This window comes from Perissodus microlepis, chromosome 8, assembly GCF_051167445.1.
Source record: "Perissodus microlepis isolate ML-2025 ecotype Zambia chromosome 8, ASM5116744v1, whole genome shotgun sequence".
NCBI classification, from domain to species: domain Eukaryota; kingdom Metazoa; phylum Chordata; class Actinopteri; order Cichliformes; family Cichlidae; genus Perissodus; species Perissodus microlepis.
In genome coordinates this window covers 10,068,052-10,080,253 of record NC_140468.1, presented here as the reverse complement: position 1 = coordinate 10,080,253, position 12,202 = coordinate 10,068,052, and the positions used below count along the sequence as shown (strand labels likewise).

Sequence of the window (12,202 nt, the reverse complement as noted above, 5' to 3'; positions counted from 1 at the left end):
TGCTGGATTCAACTAAAGACATGGGAATAAATGTGTTTTTGCAACAGGCTGCTAATAAAGTATCTAAGGACAATTTAAAATTGGGTATTTGCCAAGTTATATGTAAACAAAACAATGTTTCATTCCTTGAGTTAGGGGACCTTTCTTTTTAAGATTCTTAGGTCATTGTTTAGGCTGCTAATGTGAGATATACTAAGGAAATAACTTCAGTACCCAAGCAGCAAATCGTTTTTTTTGTCAGATCAACATATGATAACCAGAGTAAAGAAAGAAACTGCGATAAAACAGAGGTGGGGCATAAGATGGCATGTCACATTATATCAAAAATCAGACCTTTTCCTCTCTTTGATTCTGAAAACTTGAATAAAAGTATCTGTAAAAGAAAACCAGACATACGCTACACATCAAGACAAGAGAGAAAAGGCAGACACTGAGATGATTGTCAGATGAGCTGGCGAGGAGCATCTGACATCACACCAGGGCCCACACATACAAATTCTGTATGAGACAGAACTTAAGCCAAGTGAGCAGCAGCTATGCTCCACACAGGGTGTCTCCATCGTGCTCACTCGCTCTCGCACATACATCGCCGCACTACGGCAAGCCATTTGAAAGCTGTGAGAAAGAGCTTTGCTTTTTCTCTGAAAGAGAAGACGGACCTGTTAGCCTATAGATGGCTTTACGTTCCAGTGAGACACCAGCTGATACAGGATTAATGGAAAAAAAGACTTCAAGTATGGCATCTTTTAACTTCTTTCTTCCTGAAATTTTATTAAATCAGACATCTTTTTTTTCTTTCAAAGAAGAAAGACATTAAAATAGTTTTCAGTGGCTTGATGAAGATCATCTAAGAAGAGTCCCAAGAGTTGGTATAGCGAGGGCCGATAAATGAATGCTGTGAATGGTAGTTAACGGGAGCAGCGAAAGGAAGATGGCAGTTGTGTTGGTCACTTTCTGTTGGGCTGGGCTGCGATGTAGAGCGCCACCAGACAGTAGGCAACACCTCCTATAGTGAGAGCCATAGTGGTGCGGTACAGTAGCCTGTCGGGATAACCGCGCTTCAAATGAACGGGGATACCGTCTGACGTCTGAAATAAGAGGAAACAGGGAGGGGCAAGAAAAAAAGAAAATCAAAATTAATTTACGATGTTAATCGCAGCAAATACAGAGCGTCGTCATCATCTTTACAGTCACATGACTCAATTACATCAGAGTAAAAGTAGTACATAACCTCCCTATGACTCAGGTAGTTCAGAGAAACTCTCCACTGCAAGGTACAGGTCACCTGGTTACAGGCAGCCTGTCTCCAAATAGTTGCAGTCTGACTGCAATTACTCACAGACAGATTGGCAAAGGTTTGCAAAAAACACTGCTAATTTATAAAGACTGCCAACGAGTCAGAATCAGCCTGCTCTGATGAACGCAGCTTGTCTAATGCATCTATTAGCGATAGAGGACTTGACTCTTGACACCATTTGTGAAGGAATTTCTGTTTCAAGTCTATAAGATTCGGTCTGGACTGTCTGGAATGTCTGTGCATGCAAACAGCAGAAGATTGGAAATCGATTGCAGTTCATCACTGCAGTATCGCAAACAGATTGCATGTAACTGCAAACACATGACCTCAATCACGGTCCAGCCCGGACAATGCAGTGCATCAGGTTTGGGTGCTTTGGGTTGGGAACAGAAATGGATGGTGAACTGCAAATGGACTGGTATTTAAATAGCACTTTTCTATGGTTGTTGAGCACTCAAAGCGCTTTACACTATAAGCCCCTTTAAACCAATCATCCATACAGCACTTTATTCTATGCATTACTGTAACACAGTTGCAATCTGGGATTTGAGGACACTTTGGACAGAGGAGATGTATATCAAATATCAATCGACTTGCTCTTCCTCCTGACCTACAGCCACCATCGCAGCCTGACATTTGATTTTATCATGCGTGCCACTGATGAAAAATGGAGCTGCATCTGAAAGACAAGCCTGTTAGACTTGGATTTATTGCCTCTGTGAGTTTGATCAAAATGAGCACAGCTATTTTAGCCATGTACAACTATAAAGAAGGCCTGATGCTGATGGTGTAGTTAGGTGGAGCTTATAAACTAAGTAACAAGACAGCCACTGTGATCCGTTGCTTCCTTCGCCATTAGCCATTTACATCCTTTTCCTGAAGACAATGAGAGTTTACATCCCAATGACATTTTTCATGTTTGATTGTTGTGAAACGTGTTCTTTGAGACTCTAATATGACATACAAACTAATATATATTATATATACACTGTGTAGTCTGATACTAGCTTAGAATATCAAGTTAACTGAATGTATTTTTGTATAAACTTTGAAAATGAACCCCTGAAGACTTTTGACTGCAAAAATAATATATTTAAAGCTGTAATTAAAATGGTTGTTTTAGTTCCAATCAATATTTAATCAGCTTCCTTTGAAAGCTGATTTATTTTTTTATTCTTCTCTTTTGTACTAGTGTCGCTCTTAAACAATTTCGTTAATTAATCTAAAAGACAAAACATGTTCAGCAGCCAATACTGTGATTTCCACTTATTTGAGTGATTGCTCTGTTCAGAGTTCGCCTCTCTTATTCCTATTAATGCAACTTGTGTGGTTGCTACTGGTAGTGGTGGGGTTGGAAGTGGCAAAGGGCCATTAAGAATTGTGAAATAAATATCACTTATCAACTTCTACTAATCAGCCTTCACTGCTTCGACTGATGATGCTAGCAGGTCGTGAACCCTCGCTGCTTCTTGGTCAAACTGGCGCCTTATTCAGTCTGAGCTCTGCATTACCTGGAATAATTTCTGGAGGTCGGGAACCTTGTTTGCTCCCATGTACTCCGCTGTGGCCCCTGCTTCTGACACCACCTTTGTGGGTGTAGCAAAGATCATGGTTGGAGACTCAGCTGGCAAACCGGATCTCAGTCCCTGAAAAGATAAAGAGAAACAACATGCTGGTCACAATAATGCACGAAATAAAAATCAAATGAAAGTGTCAGAGTGAATGTAACATCCTCTCTCCTGCCTATCTATCTATCTATCAACTAAGATTTTAAACAGAAACTTCATTTTTAACATTTACCCCTTACATAACCCTCTCTACTTCCTCGCCACCCAATCCAATCCTGAGGGTACGAGACCTTGACAGACTTCAACAAAAAAACCAAAACAAGAACAGAATGTAAAAAAAAAAAAAAATAGACAAATAAATAAATTAAAAGGAAATCACCAGGGAGAGAAAGGGATGAGAGGCAATCAGCCAACCTCAGCATCATCAGGCACCAGAGGCAATTTTATTTTTTATGTGAGAGAACAATCTTGTTTCCTCCGGTTTGATGCAGTCCAGCACTCTTCGATCAAATCTCTGAACCTACAGTCTCAAGACATTAGCGTCTTTGCATCCTGCAAAAGCTTATTTATTGTTATTTTTTTACTTATTAATACATTTTTACAGGTTTGGCACAGCTAGCATGAATGTTAAATGGCATTTGAACACAGCTTAATGTAGAAGAAACTAACTTAGTATAAATCCGAAGGTTTTCTGAACTGTTCAAGTATTAGGGGACTGGATAGCTACAAGACTGTAATGACACACTGGGATGTCTTTTAATATTAACAACAATAAACCAGGACACCTCTTCATATCGATCTTCTGTATATTAAGTAAAAATAGTCCAGTCTTTTGTAGACACTTGACTGAGCAGAGTGCTCCTACATAAATACAGCAGATTAAATGAGTGCATGATTGATTTCATTCTGTAAATTGTATCGCCTCATGTGAGACGCTTTAAGTGCCCCGTTAGATTAATACAGATCATTTCCAGCAGCAGTTCAGCTTTATAAACAAAAGGCATTTAAGCTTATTTCTGTATAAAACAGTTCATTGTTATATCTTCAAATAACAACAGCCTTGTCATTTATGGATATTTTGAACCTAGAGATTATAAACTGTCTCATAAAAGAAAGTAGCTTCAAAACCATCCTCGATCTAAACCCTGAGATTAAAAAAAATGAAGCTAAAGCAATGCATAAAAACTTCTGATTAGCCAAGATTTTAAAAACGCTGAACCTGGAAGCTCAGGTGAAACACCTTTTACCTCATTTTTTATAAACAAAGTGTAACTATTCAATTATCTTTCTTATTTAAAGCGCAATCAATATGCAAAAAAGAATATGAATAACCTGAGATGTCACTCAATTATCCTTTCATGTTTGCTATAAATTTACAGATCACAGTGGAAAGAAAACAAAACCTAGAAATACTGTGCATGTCATCACTTTCCAGCTATTCTGGGGGTCAAAGGGGACACTTTGGACTTTGGTGGTCCAGCTCTGACCCCCAGCCCACATGTTTATCTGCCCTGAACTAAAATAATCTGTTTGACTCTTTTCTCCTTATCTTTAAATCAGCTGCCCTCTGAAAACAATCAGAGCCGTTTACCTCAGATGACCATATTATGTTATCAACTGTCAATGACATCGCATCGACCTAGAGCAGGAAAAAGAAAATACCCTGCTATAAACAGCATGTTTAGACCAGTGTAAAGGTCGAGTGTTTCACGCACTCACATATCAAAACTAATCTCAAAATTCTTAGACTCAAACCTCAAGCTGTCCTATTTTTCCCGACAGTACACACTGTAAATAAATAAACCACAGGAACATTGCTGTGCACATATATATTTTAAAAAAAATACACCTCAGTATCCTCTCATTTGGAAGAAGCTTCTCTTGGTTGTTCAAAGTTAGTGGGACACCCATTAGCTTGTTAAGAGTGTGTGGAGGCAGATGGTGTAGGAGTGGGTAAATTAAATCTGACACATAAAAATGCAGAGGCAGTGAAAGATGATTATTTTTACTTTAACTTTTAAACAGAGGTCATTACTAAATGTGTTCACAGCAGGAAGTCGTGTTTATGGATTATACCAGAAATACATTGACTTCATATACCGGTTATATCACAATGCCTAAGTACAACGCTTAAGGGATTAACAGGAGTACAAATACTTGTCATCAGTTTTGTTTTAGTAATAGTACATATCACTAAGCATTTGTACAAGCCACATGAATTAAAAATTTTAAATGTTAAGATTTGCTAACCAACATAAGAGGCTGGGAAATTAAGACTCCCTAAACATAAAAAGCAGGGAAACGCAGTGGAGCCAAATGTTCTTGAACCCTTGTTGCTGTGTTTAAACATGATTTAGTTTATTTATGATTCGTGTGGAGGGAAACTTTTATACTGCTGTCAACACATCTGTAGATTGTGGATCTGTACTCCACAATTCACGTTTTTATGTTGTTGCTCAATCTTTACACTGCTATGCTGAAAGACTTTAAATGTTATATGACATTTTCGGGCTTGTTTATTACAACATTAAGTAGCTTAAACCTTTTTCTGTTTGAGTTATTCTAGTTTAGAGTTTTCTCATTAGTAAAGGCTAAGATTTGACTAGAAAAAGGACATTTTTGGCATCTTTTTTAACACCGTTTTTCTTATTTTTTCCCTAATAGATCTCGAGTTTACTTTTGCTTCCTGTGTCTTGTGCTGCTGTAACAAGTGACTTCTCCAGTGTACAATTAAATAAAGTATATAAAATGCCTGGATTTAGTAAGAAACAACCAATAAGCTCCTTAGAAATCTTTAAGTAATCTCCAACTATTTTGTATTCACCAATCTTCTGACACTACAGGTATCTGGATAAAGAAGAAAAAAAAAAAATGACGATGGTGCTAGAAACACCATTAATGAGACAAACAGAATGAACATAGAGGAACACCTTCAATTAAATGTGTGGCTTCGCTTCATCGGGTCGAACAACACACTGACAAAGGTTTGATAAGGGATTAGGAAGGCTTTCTATCTGATAAAACGATAATCAACCCTATCCTCACTACGGTTTGCAGTCGTTTGAGAGAAACAAAATGGATGAGACTGAAAGCGAAACTGACTCGTCGCCTTTTAAAATTTTAATCATCACTGCTGATCTAATTCGAAGCACATCCCGAAGTTATTGAAGTGTTCCCAGGTTAGCCAAGAAAAACAGATCTAGAGAATATGAGATGGATTTTTGTTTTTCTGTGAAGAACTGTTTGATCTTTAAGTGGATTGTTATTGTTTTAACCACCTCTTTCATTTGTAATTGAAAACAGAAATCAATTTGGCTCAAATTAGCTAAATAAAAAACATTTTGATTTGATTTTAACAGTGAAAGAGGAAGTTAAGCTTTTGCTAGAAGTGAAGGCAATTTACTTTTGGTCCAGATTTGAAGAATAAGCTAGTGTATACTGCTGTATGTGGCTTTTGATTTGATTTGATTTGTATCAGTGTGTGTACACACAGGGGAGGGGCGTTTCAACGCACCACAGACCTGCTTATTTGCCACTAGGAGAACCACTAAAAAGAAAAGTTCTATGACTTAACTTATACATAATAAAGAGCACAGACAGTGGCTGCTGTGGACACTTGACTGTTTTTAACAGCGTTTCACTTCAGCTCTTTTTTATGTTTTAACTTTGCTCCTCTCTGCGGCTGGTTGACTGATAACAACAGTGGCTCACACACACACACACTAGTTGTGCCACACACTTTTTACACCGTCTCCATCTGACAACAGAATCTGCTGCAGGCAGACAGACTGCGAACGTGCCACCCACACTGAACCATAAATTGCGTTTCAGGTGCACCCCAGACACTCCTTTTCTTAGAAAGGAAAAACTCCTGAGATTAACCTAGAATGAAAATGACTTTTAGTTGTAAGTGTGCATTTGATCCATATGAACAAAGCAGAAGTAATTTACTACAGAAGTAATTTAAAGTAAACTCAAGAAATGTACAGGCTTATTAATACTGATGCAATAAAAAGTGAAGGCACTTTTATGAGCACACTCCAGACTGAAGGCTGTAATACTCTGTGCTTGAAAGGTGTTGATTCAGCTGTAATGTCATTTTTGGACGTAGCATACGATGTGCATTATTTAACAGATATGTTTTTATTATTTAGCTTTACAAATCGGTGGGACATAATAGAAACACCCATCACCAGCACAACTGTGCCTGCGTGTGAATACTGGGTGTAAAAACAACACTGGCAAACATATTTTTTTAATATCACAGTTGGCTGTATGAAAATGGAAAACCCACTGTAATATTTGGTGTCTGCAAATACAATTAAGCTGTAAAAAGATGAAATTAAAGTTCATCAGAAAATCTCTACCACCTGCTGCTGTTGATTATCAGCTCATGGAAAGCGAGTGTTGTATCTGACGCCTCGTATGCTGCCTGCGCGCTGCAGGGTTCGGTGCCCTTGCTGGCACATAATAGGTGGCATGCTGGGATGGCCAAATGGAGCTTTGCGTGAATGTACTTTCTTGTTGTAATTTAGCAAACTCTGTGTGGTATTTGTTTTGAAACTAACTATTTCCTATATTGCTGAGTTATTTTTAAGCATCATCTAAATTAAAATTCATTTGAATGGTCACTGGGATGCAAAAGCTGAATTTATAGGGAGGAAGTGTGTGCTTGATAAGAGGGAGGTAAGTGTAACCCCAATTTAGACTTCTGCTTTGTAAAACATAGCCCACACGAGTGGTCAGTGTCACTGCCAGCATTTAAGCTTGTGCCGGTTAATTATGTGTCCAAGTGATCCTGTACCAGTGTTTTATATCAGATCCCAGCCTCTTATAATTATTACTCCCTATAGTGAGATAATGATTGCTATTGTTTTGATAAATTAAAAAACCGAAGCAAAAAAAAAAAAAAAAGGAAAGAAAGAAGTTGCAGACGTGCACGTCGGAGTATGACGTAGGTTAGGGCGTAAACTTCCCACTAAAGCATAAATCCCCAGTAACAGTAAACATGTAAGCAGAGGAGGTGGTGGCAAATGAGTTTAAACACATGGGGTCAACCATTCAAAGAAACAGAAGAGGCTGCAGGCAGAGAAGAGTGGGTGGAGAGGAGTATCGGGACAGAAAGACAGGCAGCAAGAGTGAAAAGGGAAGGTCTACGAGATTGTAGTGAGACCTTCTGTGATGTAGGGGTTGGAGACTGTGGCACTGACAAAAAGACAGGGGGCAGTGCTGGAAATACTAAGATATTCACTGGTTGTGACCAGCATAGACGGGATTAGAAATGCTCAGGTCTGAAGACAGTTGGAGAGGCAAGGCTGAAGTGGTTTGGAGATGTGTAGAGACAATGTATTGGACCAAGGATGTTGAAGGTGGAGCTGTCAAGCTATCAGAGGGGAAGAACACAAAGGATTGATGGATATAGTGAAGGAGGTAAAATAAGATTTTAAGCTCTTTTCTGAACATGTAAAACTACACCAAGTTGCAGGGGGGCTCAGCCCCAGTGCAGGGGACCTCTGGTGCATCGGCCCAACTAGGGGGCTCTCTAACTGGTGGGGAGGTTGTTATATCTTTGCAGGTGGTCTCCTCACTTCAGGAGCTCACTCTGCAGGTGGGGGGAGAGATATAGGAGAGGGGGAGAATGAACTCAACCTGGGTGTCTATTGTCTTGTGTAGTTTGGGAGATGATTGGATGATGGGGTGGGTGAAGTTTTCTCTGGGGTGGAGTCGGGTGGGCTGCCCCGGACTCTGTGGGGCTGGGCGGTGCTGCTGCTGCGGGCCCCGGTCCAGATGGGCCTGGGCCCCCTTGCCCTGGTGGGTTCCAGAGCGTGGGGGTGCCTACTGGGGTCAGTGGGGGAGCTGGCCGCAGGGAGGGGCCGCTTGCCCCTCCCTTTCTTCCCTCCCCATCCTCAGCTGCCTCCCTATTCCCACTCTACCACACCCACCCACACACGCAGGGCTTGGGGTGCAGGTATGTCACCAGGGTGCAGGGGAGGCACTCCCCCTCTGTCCCCTTCTGGCCGCCTGTGCCTCAATTTTATTCTGCAACCTAGACATCCACATTACTCACACTCTCACATAACACATACATATAGGGCCTTGGGGGTGGGCACGTTTTACAGCATCCAGAGGATGGTCGTTGTACTCCAACCCACCTCTGGCGCTGGTGCCCTACCCTCAATTTTAAATGAATTTAGACACTGAGGGTTTTCGGGAGGAGCCGTGCTGCTCTCTGAGAGGAAGCTAGTACCATGCTCTCCTGAGTTTTAAATGCACTTTAGAACAGCACACAGCAACACTACATATGAGCGGGCGTAGGGAGGTTTGAGGTCTTCACTCACCCCGGTTCTGTTAGCCGTCAGGGCTGGGGGGCTGGGAGGAGGTGCTGGCCGTCAGACTGGGGTCTGGGATGCGGGGCCTCCCTGCTACCGCAGATAAGGAGGTGGTCCGCTTGCCTCCACCCCAGAGAGAAGGGTTACATCTCCTGGGTCTAGGTGCGGCTTGCCCCTCTGGGGGCGGGGGTACCTGGACCTGGGATATAGAGTATGTTTGGGGAGTGCGACTGTCTGCAGTGTCTATTTGTGTCTGTCTACACGTTGGGTGAGTGCCGAGTATTTGGTTGTGCATATGGGGGTGGGAATGCACGTCTGTGTCCGCGTGTGCCTGTTCGTCTGTGTCTATATGTCAGGTTGGGTCTTAGACTCAACCTCTCTGGGTACATCTCAGGCCCTCTAAAGTACGGAGGCCTATCTCCCCTCACCACACTCCCTGCCGGTGGCTGATGCCCTCAGACGTTGGTGTGTTGGTGGTCCTTGTCGTCTGGGGCTGGGCGCTCATGCATGTACCGGCTCACTCCTGGTGGCCGATTGGCGGGGCCGGGCGCCTGTGGCCCGGCTGGGCTCCTTCCGGGGGGTGGGATGCCCTCAGGCCTCTGGCCTCTGGGCCTGAAGCTCGGTCCTCTCTGGCACAGCTGGCTGCCGGCAGAGCCCGCGGGCACGCCACTGCAACCCCCTCTGGCCTCTGCTCCGTAGCTGCGGGGTGACCTCTCGTTTGGGGCTCTACTCAGCTCTTCCCAGGAGGGTGGCACGGTTCCCCCCCCTTTGGTGGTCCTCCTCGGGTCCTTGTACTCTGGGGCCTCTGGATATCTGGGGCCTGGATCTCCTCCATACCTGCTTCATACCCTGGTGGACGGGGCTATGGCTCCCCACACTCCCTAGCAGATCGTTACATGGAGAAACCTTTGGAATACAAGCATGCTGATCCACACAGGTATGCACACAGGTGTACACACGGGTGTTCACAGACGCGGACTACACCTTTCTTGGCTGCTGCCTCAAAGCACATTGTGCGCTGTCTATCTTGCGTGCTGCACAATATCGTTTATTATTTAGTATCTACTGTTATCTACTGCTAGCTAGTTTATTGTGATGGTGCTGTTTTTATTATGTTGCTCTTTGTTGTTTGCTTTCTCTTCTGTTTTTTTTCTCCATACAGGTGATCCAGGTGTTTTGTTTGTTTGTTTGTTTTTCCCTTTCTTCCCCCCCTTCTCACCGTCTCTTCTCCCCTTTGGTTTTCTTTCTCTCCCTCTCTTTCTTTCATTCTTTCTCCCTGTCCTATCCCCCAGTCATGTCTGTCCCGTTTGTAGCAACCGAAAATAAAATAAATTCATAATTATAATAAAGGTCAATCAAATGGACCAATATGGCAAGGCCATGATGATCCACTTGGTAAAATAAATCCGCTTGGCATCTTTCTTGGCCTTAAGACAACAATTCTGATGGCTAAAGATCCAAACGGGACACAAAAAAAAAACAAAAAAAACAAAACAAAAAAAAACACTACACCAAGTTTTACAAGCACCTGTGACGGTGAGAGTGATAATAACACACCGGTGGACTGGAGGTAAACAAGCTTTTCAGTAAGTACATATTTAAATTAAAGCTCAATTTTCTCCTAGCAAACGAAGACATGACTTTTAAACAGAGACACAAAGGAGCTTCGAGGTAATTTAACCCCCTATCAGAGCACCACCACCGTGTAAGGGACCCACGGGGGAGCCATAATAAAGGTCACATCAAGCACACCTGCCACCGAGGCCATTCAATTTCGAAATTGCCTGTAGAGTCACACCAAGGCCAGATCCACAGATTGGAAATGACCGTTCAGGCTAAAGGTTAAATAAAGGTTCCGTGATAAGGGCGTGATGAGGGGGAAAAGCGAATTACATTGTGCAAAGAAATGGAAAAGAAAGGCCACAACCTTTTTGATATCTGTCTAAAGAGCTTCCAAGACCTTTAAAATGAAATCCAGATCAAGACTACGCGTCTAACTATCGTGTGATCAAACAGGAAACTGGTGTTTAGGCTTTAAAGCGGGCATATGTTTGGCTTCACCGACTCTAAACCTCTCCAGCTGAGCTTTAAGTCCTCGTTACTACAGTCCGGTGCTACATCAAGGTCAACCCCGGCGGTTATCCACACGCTCTCTTACAGCCATCCCGCTTCCGGCACTCACCTGAGGGTTGTAGGCGGTTGCAGGAGCAGAGCCCGTTAGTTTCTGGGTGAAACCACTGAACTTGTAGTACATTTTTCTTCTGAAGGAGGACCGGGACGAGGTGTTATGTACTAAAGAAATCCACCGGTAAGGACCTTCCTGTTGGGACCTTCGAGGGAAAGTGACGCAACAGTTAGCTGACCCAACACTGCCTGTTTAAAAGTCGAACCAAAACGGAGGGCGACCGGAAGCGTACGCGGACATTTAAATGCAAAGTGTGGACAACAAAATGTCACCAGGAGTTCAAAACAACGGGAAAAACAGAAATGAAAATAGTACACGAAAGGGAGCCAATCTCAATTTCGACTTACTGATTCAAACTTCAGATAGAATAATAAAATTATTAAGTACCTTTTCTGATAATAAACTCTTTAAACTTCTGTCATGCTTTTCAAAATAAATTAAAATAATATGACAGAATAAAAATCAGCCGAATCAGCCTTACACAGACACACACATAAATAAACGTACATTTAAAGAGTTTGGTGAAAAGCTAAACTGAGTCAAGTATTTACTCAAACACTGAACTTCTTTGAAGTTCATTTGTTTTGTGAGAGATCTTATTTAATAGAGACAAATGTCACAATAATACAGTGAAAAGTGTTAAATGGGAATGGCAATACATAAACACTGCTAGCGTCACGGATTTGGTTTTATATATACCCCATATTTAGGTTCAAATTATTCAGTGTGGAAAGTGAAAAACAGGACGGGTTTGAGATTAACTGACTGAACACGGGTGTGACTGATTAAATAAATGTAATGAGGGCGGGTAAATAATTACAAA

The 12,202-nt window shown here is 42.0% G+C and overlaps 1 protein-coding gene across 1 annotated transcript; it reads right to left on the bottom strand.

Moving 5' to 3' along the window:
* Window positions 1-742: 742 nt before the first annotated feature.
* Window positions 743-11,553, bottom strand: cox7a2l (cytochrome c oxidase subunit 7A2 like). Its single transcript, XM_084937414.1, has 3 exons — window positions 11,377-11,553; window positions 2,809-2,943; window positions 743-1,088 (listed from the first exon to the last, which is right to left on the bottom strand). Exons 1-3 carry the CDS (start codon window positions 11,446-11,448, stop codon window positions 948-950), a joined length of 348 nt encoding a protein of 115 aa, XP_084793540.1. The 5' UTR covers window positions 11,449-11,553; the 3' UTR covers window positions 743-947.
* Window positions 11,554-12,202: the final 649 nt, after the last annotated feature.